At 37.1% G+C, this 18,997-nt stretch overlaps 1 protein-coding gene across 1 annotated transcript; it reads left to right on the top strand.

The window, feature by feature from the left end:
- The first annotated feature begins 7,738 nt into the window (after nt 1–7,738).
- Nucleotides 7,739–18,185, top strand: Crz (corazonin). The gene is made up of 4 exons (XM_028175971.2): nt 7,739–7,791; nt 7,879–7,902; nt 16,115–16,332; nt 18,067–18,185. The coding sequence occupies exons 3-4, from the start codon at nt 16,123–16,125 to the stop codon at nt 18,160–18,162; spliced, it is 306 nt and encodes a 101-aa protein (XP_028031772.2). The 5' UTR covers nt 7,739–7,791; nt 7,879–7,902; nt 16,115–16,122; the 3' UTR covers nt 18,163–18,185.
- The last annotated feature ends 812 nt before the right edge of the window (nt 18,186–18,997 follow it).

Below are 18,997 nucleotides of genomic sequence, written 5' to 3' on the forward strand. Positions count from 1 at the left end.
CCAGTGTTAGCAACACTCCCGGTGTGAGCCCCGTGAGGTCACCTACACGTCAGGAGAAGCTGAAATAGCCTCTCGAGGCTATCAGCGTAGGTTAGAAAAAATATATAATCAAGACACTAGGTTTTAGGCGCTTCTTTTATTTACGAAATGGAAAATTCGTATTTGAAGTCGTCGTGGCCTAAAGGACAAGACGTCTTGTGAATTCGTGTTGAGCGATGCATCGGTGTTCGATTCCCGCAGGCGTGTACCAGTTTTTCTAATGAAATACGTACTTAACACAGTTCACGATTGACTTCCATGGTGAAAGAATAACATCGTGTAATAAAAATCAAACCTCAAACCTGTTAGGACCTCTTGTGAGTCCGTACGGGTATATACCACCGCCCTGCCTATTTCTGCTGTGAAGCAGTAATGCGTTTCGGTTTGAAGGGTGGAGCAGCCGTTGTTGTATACTGAGACCTTAGAACTTATATCTCAAGGTGGGTGGCGGCATTTACGTCGTAGATGTCTATGAGCTCCAGTAACCACTTAACACCAAATCGGCTGTGAGTTCGTCCACCCGTCTTAAGAAACTAAAAAAAAATTTACAATTTTTAAAATTTCAATGATTCTAAGTTAGGATTTTCTTCTCTGTAATGGGCGCAGGAAACAAATATATGATACAAGAGTAAGAACTTCGAAACCTTGAATATCAAATAAATGTTTGAAAAAGAAACTACACTAGTCCTCCTTAGAACACAGTACTTTTTTGACGCATTTTGATATTACGCGATTCCTTAAATCGTATAACACGGGTATTCCTATAACGCGGAGATTTCACAATTGTATGTATAAGCATACAATTTGTATTATTAACAACGTAATAAATAATAACAACATTGTATGTATAAACATGCAATTGTACTATGAAATTTATAGTGATTTATACAGTTCATAATTAATTTCGCGTACCTTTGCATATTGTGTCAATTGTGTTGTTATAAAATCAAATTAAATTAAATTATTAAATTTGTGTTTCTAGTTTTTGAATTGTAAAACATTGGTTATATTGTGTTATCTTTCTATACGTATATGTTATATTTAAACATAATGCGTTATGTGGGGTCATACAAGCGCGTTATGCGAGAATACTCCTTCCTACAGTGTTTCCTATAACGCGGAACCAGCCTACTGTGTTATAGGGGGGATTACTGTATTTTATCGTCTTTGTCTGCATTTTTTTGTGTTTGCCGTTGTAGGCAGACGAGCATACGGCCCACCTGATGGTAAGTGGTCACCGTCGCTCATGGACGTCAGCAATGCCAGAGGCAGAGCCAAGCCGCTGCCTACCAAATGCATGTACGAATTTATGTACCGGATTATTTGAATGTAGTTTTCACCCACTTCAAAACGTCGGATTAGCACTGGATTTAGCACTCTTATCAAAGAACGATACCAAATTTTCATTCGTTCGTTTTTTTTTTCATAATCCGTCCGTTGTACAATCTTGTAATGAAAATTAGATTGTTTTCGATAACATAATTTTTATATTAAACTATTTTGATTTTTTTAATTATTAGAAATAAATGAACTCAGAACTGAGTGAATGAATGAACTATACATGGTGTACTTAACTATCCGTAAAGCCGAAAGGAGGTTATATGGGGCCTTATAACGAATCCATTCACAATATTTAAGAACCGTAGTAACGCTGTATAACATGCCTCAAAAAAAATTATAAATATTATTATTTTCACTGATGTGCAAACCCTATTTCAGTAAAATTAAAGAGTAAACTACGAAGAATGTACCTATATACCTAATTTCTACCTAATTCGCGGAACGACAAAAATTTTGACAAGTGCGACAAGTACTTGAGTATAATGACATCTTTGTATTGAGGTGGCAAACATTTATGAATGAAAAATAGAAAACCTATTAAAGTTGACAATTATTTGGTAAAATAGGTACGTAGGCCTTTCTGTTAAATGATCTGGTTACCTGACATGACAGCGTACTAGTGTTGACAAAATGTTTGGCTTTGATTATTAATTCTATTTTTATGGGGTATTTTGTAACACGTTGCATAGAACGAGCTCTCCATATTTAAAATAATTTTAACAAAAACGTTTTTTATATAGTTAATTTGAATTTTTGAATTGTGAAAACTTTATCACCGATTCAGAAAGCAGCCTAGGATTGACAAGAATCGACAAGGAATTTAAGTTTTTCTCTGTTCTAATATAGCTATCACAAAAAAAAAAATATTTAAAGAGAAAATAACTCAAAGCTTAATAGAGTTATAAATACAAAGGTGTGTAGATGAAACTGCTACAAATTATTAGACGTTTGGGTAATGTTTATTTCAAAATAGGTACATATTTGTGGCTGACTTCAAACACTAGACAGACACTAACAAAAATAGTTTAAATACAAATTTCTCATTTGAATTAATAAAGCAATTTCAGATCTACATCCAAAGCTTTGTTAAAATGTTTCTGACAAACAAAAATATTTCAATTTCATCTGCAAAATAGTTAATCTAATTCGTAATAAAAAAAATCTAAAAGATGCTTTTCACTTTTTGCCGTTTTTAAATAAGCGAACTTGTATTTTGATTTTTTATAACAATTCTTCAGGCATGACCATCTAGAGTACGATTTAAAATCGCTGAATAGAAGTCATGAAAGAGATTATGTCTCTAATAATTTTAGTAACTCCCTATTTTTTGAAACTGTGCATTTAGCAATGAAGCATCAGTCTTAGTGTCCTGTTCTTGAATATAAAAAAATAAGGATAATTATTTTAGTGAATTAAAGTAAATAATAGTCTTTATTACTGGTGTAGGACCTCTTGTGAGTCCGCACGGGTAGATACCACCACCCTGCCTATTTCTGCCGTGAAGCAGTAATGCGTTTCGGTTTGAAGGGTAGGGCTTGTAACTAGACTGAGGCCTTAGAACTCATATCTCGAGGTGGGTGGCGGCATGTAGGTATATTGTAAATGTCTATGGGCTCCGATAACCACTTAACACCGGGTGGACTGTGAGCTTGTCCAACCATCTATGCAATAAATAAAAAATATATAAATTAAGAACACCAATTAAAAACTTAAATGCTTCCACCCAGCTTAAGATGGAAGGTGAATGTCTCAATTTTTGTTACTTTTAAACCTTCCCTGGACCTCCACGAATAATTCAAGACCAAAATTAGCCAAATCGGTCCAGCCGTTCTCGAGTTTTAGCGAGACTAACGAACAGCAATTCATTTTTATATATAGAGATTAACACATCATAATATTTTATTACGACTGTTCCATCTTTAAAACCTATCAGCGAACCCACAGTTCAGCCTACCACCAGCTTATGTATCCAATGCCTAAAAGTATGTAACCAGTAACTATAATTCAGATCCTTTCCAGAAGGATCGGGTGCTTATAAATTATGTTGGCTATACCCCTAATTACACCCAACGGTGTGGTTTTGAATAAGGGTCATAATAGGCCATGATGTCGAAAATTAAGTTTCTTATTTAACAAGGATATACTAATGAAAACTGGACTTGGCATGGACAAATCTAATTTGCATATACTGATAGATTTATTAGAGGCGAGATTAACTCAACAATTGAGTTATCTACCAGCTAATCTTCCTTAAAGAGGGAGAGCTTTACACAAATGGGTGAAACAAAATGAAGAGTACAATCTAATCAATTTACTTATTGATATAGTACATAATGACAATAATAATAATAAAATAAAATAAACCACTAATACATAATATATCAAACTATACCTACACAATTACACAGATATTTAGAGAATTGTTTTGCTTCACTGGATCAATTGAGAAATTTTGTATGGATATAGCTTTAGTTCTGTGAAACAATATGGGGTATATTGGATCCCATTGCCGAGTACGGGCTGCCAGTCGCAACAGCCATTCGAGAAGCTGAGGACCGGACGAGGTGGAAACAGCTCACGGGACAGGCCACGGTCAAGTTACAGGGACACGACCTTCAGTAATGAAGAAAGCGACGAAGAAGAACCCGAGTACGGATCTAAGGTTTCGAAATTCGATGGGCACTCCACGCAGTCAAAGCTGCGGGTACCCACCAAGGATATGGCCCTAAAAACATCCTTGGCTCGCGTTCTGCTCCCAACATCTGCAGACCGTAAAATTCCGGCAATACCCTGCGCGCCCCCAAGACGTGGTCACCTCGTATGAGTTTCGGCCCCCTGCCCGTAAAAAAAGCAAAGCTACAGGTACGAAGCTAGTAAAATGTTTAACGGTAGGCAACGGCTTGACTCTGTCCCTGACATTGCTGAAGTTTTTTTTTATTGCTTAGATGGGTGGACGAGCTCACAACCCACCTGGTGTTAAGTGGTTAGTGGAGTCCATAGACATCTACAACGTAAATGCGACACCCACCTTGAGATATCAGTTCTAAGGTCTCAGCATAGTTACAACGGCTGCCCCGCCCTTCAAACCGAAACGCATTATTCACGGCAGAAATAGGCAGGGTGGTGGTACCCACCAGCGCGGACTGACAAGAGGTCCTACCACCAGTAATAGATCCATGGGCGACGGTAACCACTCACCATCAGATGGGCTGAATGCTCGTTAGCCTACAAGGGCAATAAAAAAGAAAACGCTACTCTATTTCAGAAATGTTCTTACCTGTATATTTAAATATTGTATCATTTTATATCGCTCGAATAATGATGATTGACAAACTTAGTTTTAGTTTCCTCCTCCTCGCGTCGTTTTCTCACTGCTGAGGGTCGTGACCATTATAATTCGACATGATTTTACTCCTTGTAATGTCCCGCCAGCGCCTCCGATCATTGGCGTCGTGGAATGGGATCTCTAGTGTGGTGAGGATTTGGTCGAACCACCTTGTCGGACTGCGCCCGCGCGGTCTCTTTCCCTAGATCTTCCCTGTCACGAATAGTCTTTCTAAGCTATCCGGTGTTTTCCGAGCAATATGACCGAAGCACTCGAGTGCGCGGCGAAGGCAGAGTGTGGACAGTCTAGTCTTGATCTGCAGTTGATCTAAGATAGACAGATTGCTTCTCTTCGCTGTCCAAGGTATCCGGAGCATTCTTCTCCAGCACCACATCTCAAAAGCATCCACGCGTTTGCGATCAGCCGCTTTAAGGGTCCACGTCTCCGCTCCGTATACAAAAATGGAAAAGACAAGAGTGAGCACCAGTTTTATCTTTGTTTTTTGGGTAATGTTACGGTCCTTCCAGTTTTAGTTTAATTGATCTAAAAAATAAATAAAAATACATCTCGTTCGTGTTAATTAAACAATGCAAAAATGTATGTAAAATATCAAATACAAAACTTTATTCTCGTTAATATACATTTCAGTTGCATTACTGTTTTCGGGGCGGAATGAAACCTACAAAGTTTGTAGCTTTAATTATGACTTTATCGACTTTGAGACCATATTAACGCGTAGAATAATATGCCGTGCAATATTGTTAAATTAATTGTTCGCAGAAACATGACATTATTACAATATATGAATCAATTTTCAAGTCGTCGTGGCCTAACGGATAAGACGTCCGGTGTTCGAATCTCAGGCGGGTACCAATTTTTCTAATGAAAATACGTACTCAACAAATGTTCACGATTGACTTCCACGGTGAAGGAATAACATCGTGTAATAAAAATGAAACCCGCAAAATTATAATTTGCGTAATTACTGGTTATAGAACCTCTTGTGAGTCCGCGCTGGTGGGTACCACCACCCTGCCTGTTTCTGCCGTGAAGCAAAATAATAATGCGTTTCGGTTTGATGGGTGGGGCAGCCGTTGTAACTATACTTGAGACCTTAGAACTTATATCTCATTGTGGGTGGCGCATTTACGTTGTGGATGTCTATGGGCTCCAGCAACCACTTAACACCAGGTGAGCTGTGAGCTCGTCCACCCATCTAAGCAATAAAAAAAATAAAAAGCTGACCTTCTAAATACAACATTTTTGCAAGCTTATTATGAATTGCGTGATGTTTTCCAAATCGACTATACGTTAAGAAACCACCGTATCAAGTATTGAATTGTTTTTCACAAAAACATACCAAACTTCCCCTTTTGTAAAATATCATCCGCATTAAAACATGTCATTTGCTTTATGTTCTAGTCTGACTTTATGGACATAATGTATTGTTGATTTTTTTTTATCTTTGGGAACCAAAGAGTTTTATATTCGCTGACCTTTACATGTACAATATTAATCACTTGTAAGTATAAGGAACTAGTAAGTACACATAACACAACAACTGTACAGTTAAAAAAAAAACAGCGTCCAAAATCAATTAAATATAACTAAACAGCATTTCCTAGATTCATTTCGAACGAAGGCAATTAATTTTAAATTGAAATAACTGACGAGTTTTGTTTCTTATTGAACTTCTTTAGTTTTGCTGTATACGTAATTTAGTTTTCTGGAAGTCTTAACGCTGCGCGTTTGATTACATATTTTTCTTAGTTGCATAAGTTGGGAGAAGGGAACCAGTGATGCGAATTTGATTTTAAAACACTTTTAATTTCTACCTAATCACTGGTAGGATAATAGGATATTCTAACTATTATCAGGCGGGTTTAACACAACAAGCATATTATTTCATTCGACCTCTAAATAAAATTCGTACTCTGAATAAAAAACACTCATTTGAAATTTTAAAAGAGTGACATTAAAATTTCTTCGAAAATCTTAGCGTCCCATTAACATTACAAATAATCTTAAACAGCTCTCCCAGAAGGTAATCGTTAAAAATAACCAAAAAAAAAAAAACAAATTGGACGAATCAATATTTGCTCAAGACGAATTTAATTTATCAAAAGACATTTCTTTCGAATTGTAACAATGTAAGTGAGTGATGTTCGATTTTGGCGCGCAAATGTATTTTTCAGTCCTGTACAAATAACCTGTTGCTCTTTCTAAATTAAACCACGTACAAGACGTTATTATTTCACGTTTGAACGTTAGTGCGCGGGAAATTCACGGGGCTTGTATAGTGGGGTTGAATTGGAATATTAAAAAAAAACATTCTCCACTGTGTAATAACGACTTATGTTACCTACTTTGTTTTTATTACAATTAATATTATTTCACTCGCAAGACACTAAATTATTGCTATCTGAACAAAATTAAGGAGCCACATTTAAGAGACTAATATCACTAAATATTATTTTGTGTTTGGAACTAAGTTTTTTAATGAGTTATCTTATTTAAATCGTTCAGAAATTAATTAAAATTATAAATATACACCCAAGTTCACATTGTTTAATAAAAAACGTAGATAACCAAATAAAGCGTAGTAGTTTTGCCTATTTTAAAAAGTTTACTTGGTTTACTGATATTACAAGAAGCGTCCATTCGAAATACTATAATTTATAATTCGTCTGGACTTTTCTATTTCTGTACTTATAAATTTCATATATTTAAAGTCACAAAAAATAATCCCCTATATAAAGTACTGAAAATGTATTTGAAAATCAAATACCAACTCAAAACTACTGAATTGGAAAGTGCTTTACAATTTTCTGTCATTTTACACGAAATTACCGAGATCGATCTATTGGCGCCAGATCAAATATATTATACACAACACTGAACAAGTCCCTAATCTACGCATCTTTGTAATTAACCATCAATAGCTGTCTTGTTAGACTCATCAAAATAATTACACTTAAAACGATATTAAAGTAATTTCGCGATCAATGTAGACCGCCCCATTTTGTATAAAAGCGGCTAACTTGCTTCAGCATATCGTAGTCAACTGCCATTCCTTGAAGTCAAAGGTACTTACTACATACGAATTATTCTTTTTACGTAATTTTTTTGTATGCATTTAAATTGATTTGATCGTTCTTTTTGAATTTTCTTAGTTCGTGACGTCAGACAATCCTAATGTAAGTATTATTTTGATCAGCAAAAATTTTGAAAATATATATTGTCGATAATTTATGCAAGTTTTCTGATGCTAGCCATCTGTTTTATCCATCGCCGTCTATTTTTATTAATAGAAACAATCTATACTAATATATAAATCTACAGAGGTTTTTACGGATGTTCCGTTATAACTACTGAACCATGGATCCGATTGACTTGAAACTTGGTATCCATGTAGAAAATACATGTACTTAATGGATAGGCTAATATTAATACGAGTGTTGGACTCTCTACACCAGTTGAGAGGGTGATGAATGATGAGAATCGTTGTGGGGGTGAGAAATAATAATGTTAATTTTAAATGCCCAGCGAAGCGGACGGGTACAGCTAGTTGCTCATAGGTACAGAAAGCATAGAGTCAATTCCAGCTTGATAAGCTTGGGCCGCGGTTCGCTCATAGCATATGCTGACCGTCCAGTTCCATATACCCCGTACTCCGACAAGACGCGGGGACCTCGTAGGAGGTTCGGACCCCGGTCCCGAAAAAAAAGACTACACAACGTGCCTCTAAAGAGAATTAATTGTACGTGATGTAAGGTAATGGGGGGCTAAAATTAGATCTGGTTAAATTTTTAACAGCTTTCCAATAAAGAGTACCTACTGAAAGCCGAAAAATAAAGACAAATTTACTCATTCAACTATTTTTTTTTGTTATCTCAGAACTTAATTATACGTGTATCGTGATGATTATTTTAGTATGAAAACCTCTGCTTCTCATGTAGCTCCGTTTAAATATCATCAAGTTTTGAGTTATCCTTGATAATGCACATGTAATTTACTTCGTTTACTTTGATAATATTGTTATGATTTTATTTTACATTTTTTTTATTCATGTCGCTTTTATATTTTGTTCCAATTTGTTTAATTTATTTGTATAGTTTCCAGTTCCGCACAAGCTATGATAGTTGCACCACAGCCAACGCTCCTAAGTCCTAATGTCTAATAGAAGATACACCACTTGCCTGTTAGTTCGTAGACTTTGTCGATTCCGGACAAACGGATGGTAACAGTCCCATCTTTTCGAATCATTTATTCATTCATTCATTTTCAATTCATCTACCCATCTCTCCCTCCTTTCCCAACACAACTTATTCGCCAATATTAGACTCTCATTTAGTGGGCCACGGGTCCGTATTTTAAAAAGCTCTGCATGCAAATCTATACTAATATATAAATCTACAGTGGTTTTTACGGATGTTCCGTTATAACTACTGAACCATGGATCCGATTGACTTGAAACTTGGTATCCATGTAGAAAATACATGTACTTAATGGATAGGCTAATATTAATACGAGTGTTGGACTCTCTACACCAGTTGAGAGGGTGATGAATGATGATAATCGTTGTGGGGGTGAGAAATAATAATGTTAATTTTAAATGCCCAGCGAAACGGATGGGTAGAGCTAGTTTTACTATATTACCATAATTTGTGGGTACGTTAGAAAGTAGTGCAATTCGTAATTGTGCACTCGCGTCCTAAATAGTTATCCCATTTCTCGGGGGCATAATAAAAGCCATCAAAGTCATTTAAGGGTTACACTGGAGAACAGATAACAAAGTTTCCTTAACTATTTTTTTTTTTTTTTTTTTTTTTTTTTTTTTTTTTTTTTTTTTTTTTTTTTTTTTTTTTTATTGCTTAGCTGTGTGGACGAGCTCACAGCCCACCTGATGTTAAGTGGTTACTGGAGCCCATAGACATTTTACAACGTAAATGCGCCACACACCTTGAGATACAGTTCTAAGGTCTCAGTATAGTCACAACGGCTGCCCCACCCTTCAAACCGAAACGCATTACTGCTTCACGGCAGAAATAGGCGGGGCGGTGGTACCTACCCGTGCGGACTCACAAGAGGTCCTACCACCAGTAAAATTATTATACTACCACCACTATTATAATAGAGTACCGTAAGCAAACGACTGCCCCACGTTTCAAGCAGAAATGCATTATTGCTTCGCTGAAATAGGTAGGGTGGTAGCACAGACCATTCAATATAACAAACAACCTGGCCATAAGAACAGTAACGTTTGCTAAACTTAACTTCTTCTTTTGTAATGTCTATTGTCACTATACTCTTTTGCATCGATACTAAATTTATAGTAAAGACTAAATAAAACAATGCAACTTTTTTTAAAATGCATATATGGATGGACGAGCTCACAGCCTTTAAACCGAAACTCATTACTGCTTCACGTCACAAATAGAAAGGGTGGTGGTACCTACCTGTGCGGACTCACAAGAGGTCCTACCACCAGTAAAAATTAAGTAGTTTCTAAAGCTAATTAATTTGATTTAGTGTTATCATCGAGAAAAAAGCTCTTATTCGAAGTTCGTGATCATTAACATTCGATGAACTTGTATGATGACATCGATAGAGTTGTGTGAGAAAATGCCTTAGGGTTCCTTAAGGAGAAACAAAAATAAACAACTATAAAACAATATTAAGAATAATCTCTCAATTCACACCAAGTCTAGGAGTTTCCGGGTTGTTCTCAACAAATTATACCATATCAATGCTCAAGAATTTTATTAAGTTATGTGGCATTAGGTGCAAGAAAAATCTCGCAACTTGTTACAGACATTAAATATCTTCTTCTCAGTCCTTCCTTTATTGCTCAGGACAGTGACTCTTCTCATCATTTCTCTTCACCTATTCCTATCTTTTGCCTCGTGGGGAACTTGGTTGGCCGCATATCCAGCTGACAAGCTACCTGATCAGACTTCGGGTTTAAGCCACTAGGCTGTTATCGTTCTATTAAATATAAATTAGTTAAAAATAAAAAAATTGGTAGGTACAATTAATAACCTTTCCGTAGTTACAAGATAAAGAAAATTATGGTTCATATTCACGCTTGAAAGGTCAAAGCTGAAGAAGTTTTTATTACGAATCGTCCTTTTTGCAGGTTTTCGTTTATACAATCGAATATCCTTTTAAGAATTTTTTTTTATTGTTTTTACGAAATGAGCGTTAAAAGCCATCGAGAACCCAACTCCGTCGCTTCTTGCTTGGCCAATGTTGTTTCACAAAATAATGTCCGATTTTTAGATAAGTATCTACTACCTACTTATTCGAGATTAGCGACGCAATGTTATGAATTATTACTATAACTTAGACGGACAGGGTTTCAGATCACATACTTGGCTACATTTATTCATGAGATATGTATTTGACATTAAGATTTTAATTGAATTCAGAAGGTCGGTTTTTCTTATTTCGTAAATGCTAAAATATCGAATACCAGAGTCAAATCAAATCAAACTATTCTGTGCAAATTTGAAATATTCTAGAAATATCTGAAATATCTGAAGAGACTACAAAAATTAAGAGCAAATGTGGTGTACCAGAAAGAATTACGCAATCTTCAGGACTTACAAAAAATACGCATTGGATAGTGAAACTTCAATCGACTGCAAATTTTCAGTTACAACTACCCTCTTCCCAATTAAACGTTCATCTTTAAGACAAATCATTAAAAACATGAAACCGATACTAAAAAATTAAAATTATGTGCGATTTTCGATTTCGCGACTTTACCGGTGACCGTTTTTCAAACTCACTTCAGATCGTTGTAAGACAACCCATAAATAGCTTTTAATTAACAAAACAATGTAAGACTGCAATAGCGCCATCGATAAACGTAACAAATCATGTTATTTTCTTATTTCGAAACCTCGTGTAATTCAAACACGTAAGTCAGTTATGCCTACAATCGAAAGTAATTATACCCCCGACAGAAGTACATTAATTCAATTGAAAATTCGTTCTAAGTGATTCGTACGATGTGATTTCGAACTCAAGGAGCGTTTATGAATACAATTCATTAAATCCTTATTCGGTTTTAATCGTGATATATTTACGATAACCATTTTTATTTCTAGAAGGTAGGCGAATTTATGGTGCGCATTACTCCATTAAATCAAATTCATAGTGGTCACTCCATTAAATCGAGGATTGCTTTGAGGAATTGTTTGAGATAATCCCCTCATCTCGTGTTTAGCATCACGCAGTTCATCCACAGGTAGGCAGCGGCTTAGCTCTGACCCTGGCATTGCTGCCGTCCATGGGCGACGGTAACTACTCACCATCGGGTGGGCCATACGCTCGTCTGCCTACAAGGGCAATTAAAAATATAGCAACGCTTTCCGGGATCTTTTTTGTGACATACCGTCTGGGTTCGGAATGAACTTGCCTCCATGTTGTTTCTTGAAACAAAGCTTGCCGAGTAGTTCTTAGCGATAGGTAACGCGCTTAGTTGTGCTCCTAACATTATTGATGTGCACAAGCGATGGTGACCACTCTCCATCGGACGAACCGTATGCCCGTCTGCCTAGAATCGAAATTTAAAATAAGTTTTACACTTTTTCAATGAAAATATTGTTGTTTTAAATTAAATAAGCTCATGATCTATTGTTATCGCAAAACTGTAAACATAAAATGGTAATGCAAATGTAAAAGAACTGAAAATCTTAACTGATGTCCGTCTAATAAGTCGAATTGCGCGATTGGTTTTTGCTAGCAGAGTCTGTGTTTCGCTTCGAAGATCTGACAGCCGTTGTACTTAAGAAATTTCGACATCATATTGGCAGAGTCCATGTCATACAATCTGCGGAACTTATAGCTTTTAACGAGGTGACGACTGATCGCCTTGTGGTACAAGGTCATGATTGAAGGTATAAGACCGTGCGACAGATCACCGTTACGATGGACCGACCAAATAAAGGCAGCTCTAAACGGTCCCGTCAACGAGTGGTGGTAGGACCGTTTGTGAGTCCGCACGGGTAGGTACCACCACCCTGCCTATTTCTGCCGTGAAGCAGTAATGCGTTTCGGTTTGAAGGCTGGGGCAACCGTTGTGACTATACTTGAGGCCTTAGAACTTATATCTCAAGGTGGGTGGCGCATTTACGTTGTCGATGTCTATGGGCTCCAGTAACCACTTAACTCCAGGTGGGCTGTGAGCTCGTCCACCTATCTAAGCAATAATAAGAGTGCACAAGAAAGGCCGGACGTATTGTGAAGTGCACCATCACCCGAAACGATGACCACGACCACTCTGCCAAGTATGCAAACAAATGAGAAGAAGAAGAAGAATAACTTCTAACTATACTGAGACCTTAGAACTTATATCTCAAGGTTGGTGGAGCATTTACGTTGTCGATGTATATGGGCTCCAGTAACCACTTAACTCCAGGTGGGCTGTGAGCTCGTCCACCTATCTAAGCAATAATAAGAGTGCACAAGAAAGGCCGGTTGTGACGTATTGTAAAGCGTACCATCACCCGAAACGATAATCACGACCACTCTGCCAAGCACACAAACAAATGAGAAGAAGAAGAAGAATAACTTCTAACATCACATCGGCCTCGGTCGAAACATTTCGACTAGGGCAAAGTGGGATTCAACTGATCAACAACACGCCGTAGAGAAGTCTTCCTTCATACCGCCGTTCAGTTATTTCGTTTTCACAAACAATATTATTATTTCTCACCTCCACATAAACACGGCACGTTTTCATAAACATTTTTTCATTTACGTCTTTATTTCGGGCGAAACAATATTAAAGTTATAAGACCACGATTCCCGTTTGTAGGTTTTTTTTCTGTTTTCTTTCTTGTAACTCACTCATATTGCGGGAACACGTAGGTAGGTGCCTGTTCAAAAGAATTGAGAAGTTTACGAACTTTGGTTTTTACAGCTTTCGTAAATTTTTACTTTCTAATAATTTGTTTTGTGTAGTTTCTTTTTTTTTTTTTTGTTGAAATACCATTCTTCTGTTAATCTTACTATGCAAAAAAGTATCTAAAATGCCAACAATGTCATTAAAAAGTTTGAAACAGTAATCAGTTGTTTTAAATAAGGGTCTAAAACAATACAGTGAAAAAAGCGAGATTTACGTCTTAAAGGTACTTTCAATCACCAACCACGTGATGTGTGTTCTAAGTCTCAATCTTTACAGTACGGCTGTCCCACCCTTCAAACTGAAATGCATTAATGCTTCACGGCAGAAATAGGCAGAGTACCCACAATTGCGGACTCACATGACGCCCTACCACCAGTAAATGAATAGGGAAGTAGGAATACTAATTTTTGTTTTATACTATAGTCGCATGCTTCAACCAATATCAGATTGCTTTAGTATTCTAGAAAACTCTAGAAATAGTCTCCAGAACAAATCTCTATGCACTATGATTTGGAGGTTTTAAATTGCGATCGTTTTAAATCAGTATTCTAGAAAACTCTAGAAATAGTCTCCAGAACAAATCTCTATGCAATGCACTCACTATGATTTGGAGGTTTTAAATTGCGATCGTTTTAAATCAGTATTCTAGAAAACTCTAGAAATAGTCTCCAGAACAAATCTCTATGCACTATGATTTGGAGGTTTTAAATTGCGATCGTTTTAAATCAGTATTCTAGAAAACTCTAGAAATAGTCTCCAGAACAAATCTCTATGCAATGCACTCACTATGATTTGGAGGTTTTAAATTGCGATCGTTTTTTTTTTTTCAAATCGTTCTTATTAATTCCATGTAACGCAATATTTTCTTGCCTATGTCTGTCGTAAACTAGTAATATGTTCCTGTTTTGGGTGTGGACAGTCATGACTGCTGACTCGCACTTCAAAGCCTTTATGCGTGAAAACTTCGCAGCTTATATAGGCAAGATCGTGGTACAAGCCCGTACGTGCTCATAATACGCCCATTAGCTAATGCCGGAGAATATTCCTACCCATTCTTCGATGGATCCCTTAATCGCCTTTTAACTACGACAAGTGATTTGGTGCCGCTATTCTCTGACACTGCACTAACTACTTTATAGTCAAAAGCATATAAATAAAAAACTTTTTTCCCCTACCTGTGTTGATAGCCTTGAGAGGTTATATCAGCGTTATCCTAGCGTATAGGTAAACTCTCGGGGCTCAAACCGGAGTTTTGCCAACACTGGCCCTAGCAAGAGCAGTGCTTCGCAGAATCTACCGCCGGATCGGAAACGCGACCCACTGAGAACATCCAGCGAGAAACTCAGTGGGCAATAAATAACGGGGAACAAATCACGCATGGTCATCCGGCCTCAAATTAGGGTTCCCTATGTTATGGGTACCAGAGACTCACATACATACGTAAATATATACATATATAGATGATAAACACAGAGGAAGAGCAAGAGGTAGACCTAAGAAAAAATTGCATGGATTGCATGGAAGACGATATGTGTAAGAAAAGAGTGGGCGGAGAAATGGTGTATGATAGAGAAGTATGGCAAGAGAAAACATTGCGCCGACCCCAGGTGACTGGGAGAAGGGCAGGAGAATGATGATATATGATAATCCAGGCAAAGAGTATAAACCTGCTCATCCCTGCTGCTGTTTCCCGACGTGGGAATCGAACCCATTGCCCCTGGCGCAACACTCAAGTGCGCTAACTACCGCACCACCGAGTCAGTTAAAATCAGTTATCATAAATATCTACAATATAGTTTTTAGAATAAGGTTTCATAGAGCACTGCATCGAAAGAGTGTAATTTATAGGTTTTCTTCGGATACTTCAAGAATAAGACAAAAAAAACAACACAAGAATCCATAAAAAAGTTTTGTTAAAATGAAGCAGAACCAGACGTTTTTATGGCCACAAATGTATTTGTGATCCGGCGTGATTCTAGTAGACGTTTAAATGGTTGGTACAGTTTAACGAGAATCAAAAGTTAATGGTTTTAGACTGGACACGTAGGTAACATATCCATCAGGCACTTCGGAGAGTCTACGACTTTTCCAAATTCAGAGATTAGGAGATGTATGGGAATGGTAGTTGAAGGTAGAGGGGGAATAGGTCGACCGAAGAAGATATGGATGGAGTGTGTAAATGACGATATGAGAGAGAGAGGAGTGAGTGTCGAGATGACGGCTGATAGAAGAGAATGGAATATAAAAATTAGTTGTGCCGACCCCACCTAGTGGGATAAAGTGGAGACAAAGAAGAAAAGTCTCTACGCTATTACGATTACTGAATATCACATTAACTCTACACTAAACAATGGTAGGCAGCGGCTTGGCTTTGCCCCTGGAATTGCTGACGTCCATGAGTGACGGTGACCACTTACCATCAGGTGGGCCGTATGGTCGTCTGCCTACAAAGGCAATAAAAAAAAATACTCTTAACTTTATTCGTTTTACAGTGACGAAAATGGTAACCAACATTGCATTGATTCTGACGCTGATGACCTTGGCCTCGGTGACGGCGCAGACGTTCCAGTACTCCCGCGGATGGACGAATGGAAAACGAGACGGTCACAAGCGCGACGAACTGAGAGACGAGGTCTTGGAGAGAATCCTGACTCCGTGCCAACTGGACAAACTCAAATACGTGCTTGAAGGGAAACCTCTGAATGATAGGGTTTGTATCGTACTATTTTTTTAATACGCTTTTATTAGCTTCAGATTTATGTATGTTAAGTATGTTAGTATGTAACGGAATCTTTGAACATGATTTTGACCCCCTTCAAAACGGATTAACTCGAAATTTGGTATACTTTTTAAGAACCGATGACAATCCAATATTTAAAAAAAAATTGAAATAATTGAAATTCAACTAAAAAATGAAAAATAAATAATAGTTTAAAAAAACTAACAAAATACACTTTTATAGAAAATCCAACTAAAAAATAGAAAATAAATTTTAATAAATTTGAATTAAAAATGGTGTAAGAAAAAATGATTTTGTTGTAAAAAAAGCGTGTGGGGCATGGTATCAGTAGTTATAAATATTTTATGAACAGAAGTCGTCGTGGCCTAAAAGATAAGACGTCCGGTGCATTCGTGTTAAAGCGATGCACCGGTGTTCGAATCCCGTAGGCGGGTACCAATTTTTGTAATGAAATACGTACTCAACAAATGTTCACGATTGACTTGCACGGTGAAGGAATAACATCGTGTAATAAAAGTGAAACCCGCAAAATTATAATTTGCGTAATTATTGGCGGTAGGACCTCTTGTGAGTCCGCACGGGTAGGTACCACCGCCCTGCCTATTTCTGCCGTGAAGCAGTAATGCGTTTCGGTTTGAAGGGTGGGGCAGCCGTTGTAACTATACTGAGATCTTACAACTTATATCTCAAGGTGGGTGGCGCATTTACGTTGTAGATGTCTATGGGCTCCAGTAACCACTTAACACCAGGTGGGCTGTGAGCTCGTCCACGCATCTAAGCAATAAAAAAAATAAAAAAAGATATGAGTAGAAGGGTTATTTTGATAATATAGGATAGGACTGTCGTATAAAGTACAATTCTGACTTCAATTTCATGTCTCCAGATGGGGCGGCATTCGCGCTGTGATTTTTATGGGCTCCAGTAACCGTTTAATCCCACGTGTATTGTAAGCTCGTTAACCCGTTTCCTTAAAAAAGCTCGAAGCTTTTGGGCTCATATGGTGGTTTACAGACCAGCACAAACATTATATACGACGGATAAGCTGGTTCCATGGTGTTTTTAATATGATAACGTCAGTGTTGCTGACGCCATTCTCTTCATCATTATCATTGCGTTCCATAGTGACAGTAATTAAGAATCACTTTTCCAATTAATTCCATTTATTACATAGCCAGTGTACAATGATATTATTATCTTATTATTATTTATTATTATCTAAATAGTGACATTGCGCCGACGTAATATAATATATTTCAAATTTCCAATATATTTTTTTAAATTGCGGTTCTAAGTATATCACTGTGATTCGAGTGGTCGTGGTAATATCTAAGTGCACACAGTGGAAGTTACCTCTGACTTCTACTATTTATTTTCACCGTTGCTATTTGTGGTGGCTCGAAGCGTTCAATGCAGAGGCGACTGTGCACTCCTCTTGTCTTAAGTTGAATATTAGTGATGTAGTAGTCCATAGAGCGGGTTCGAAAGCTAGTATTTTTTTTATTGCCCTTGTAGGCAGACGAGCATACGGCCCACCTGATGGTGAGTGGTTACCGTCGCCCATGGACTTCAGCAATGTCAGGGGCAGAGCCAAGCCGCTGCCTACCGTTTAATACTCTCCACAAGCCTCGCTTAAAGAAGGACATCCGAGTTAAAATTTCGAAAACAAATTTTATTTTAGTATTAATAGCTACTCCTATGTTTTAGTTGTTCGTGCCGTGTGATTACATCGAAGAAGAAGTCAATCAGCCTAAGAGGTACAAAGGGGAACGCAACCATGAACTATTCGATGTTTTTCAATAAAAATGAAAAAAAAAAAACAAAAATCATAACACGTGCCAAAACATTTTAAAACGAGATTATGTAATGAAATTTTGATTCTCAATACGTTATTTAATTGTAAGTTTTGATGTAAAATGTTTTAATATAGAGCAATGCACGTCTCGGCTGGATTCGTGCATTGCTTATTGATTGAATTATAATCAAATAAAAATAGCTCATTTTATTTACGTGGGATGGGCTCCATCAGAATTACCGTCCTGTTTCGTTAACAAAACATTAATAAGTTTTTAATTTAAAATATTATTGGTAATTGAAAAGAAATAATTGAATTTTAATATTAATCGATTGAAATAAAAATGTTGACAACAATAATGTAATCATAATGATTAAATTAATAAATGTAAAAATTACGCTGTTTTTTTTTTTCTATGCTTAATGCAAACATTACCTATCCTGAAGTGTAGAAGTTCCGAGCTATATAATGGCAATTACAAACGGATTCTAGGCTTTCCTTTGACTTCAAAATTGTGTCCCGCGTGCTTAGTGCGAGTTTTTTAACGTTGCCGCTAGGGGCGCTGTTCGAGCTCCATACAAGTTTGAGTTAACTTTTACGTTATCCAGAAGAAAAAAACTCTCTAAGCACATAGAAAACGGAAATACTTAAAAAAAATATTGCCCTTGTAGACAGACTAGCACACGGCCCTCCTGATGGTGAGTGGTTACCGTCGCTCATGGACATCAGCAATGCCAGGGCCAGAGCCAAGCCGCTACCTATCATGAATTACCTATAGACTAGATATAGAATTATAACAGAAACAATATGTCTCTATTCACGCAATTCGGCCGATGTCTATTA

This window comes from Bombyx mandarina, chromosome 26, assembly GCF_030267445.1.
Source record: "Bombyx mandarina strain Sakado chromosome 26, ASM3026744v2".
In the NCBI taxonomy this organism is placed as follows: domain Eukaryota; kingdom Metazoa; phylum Arthropoda; class Insecta; order Lepidoptera; family Bombycidae; genus Bombyx; species Bombyx mandarina.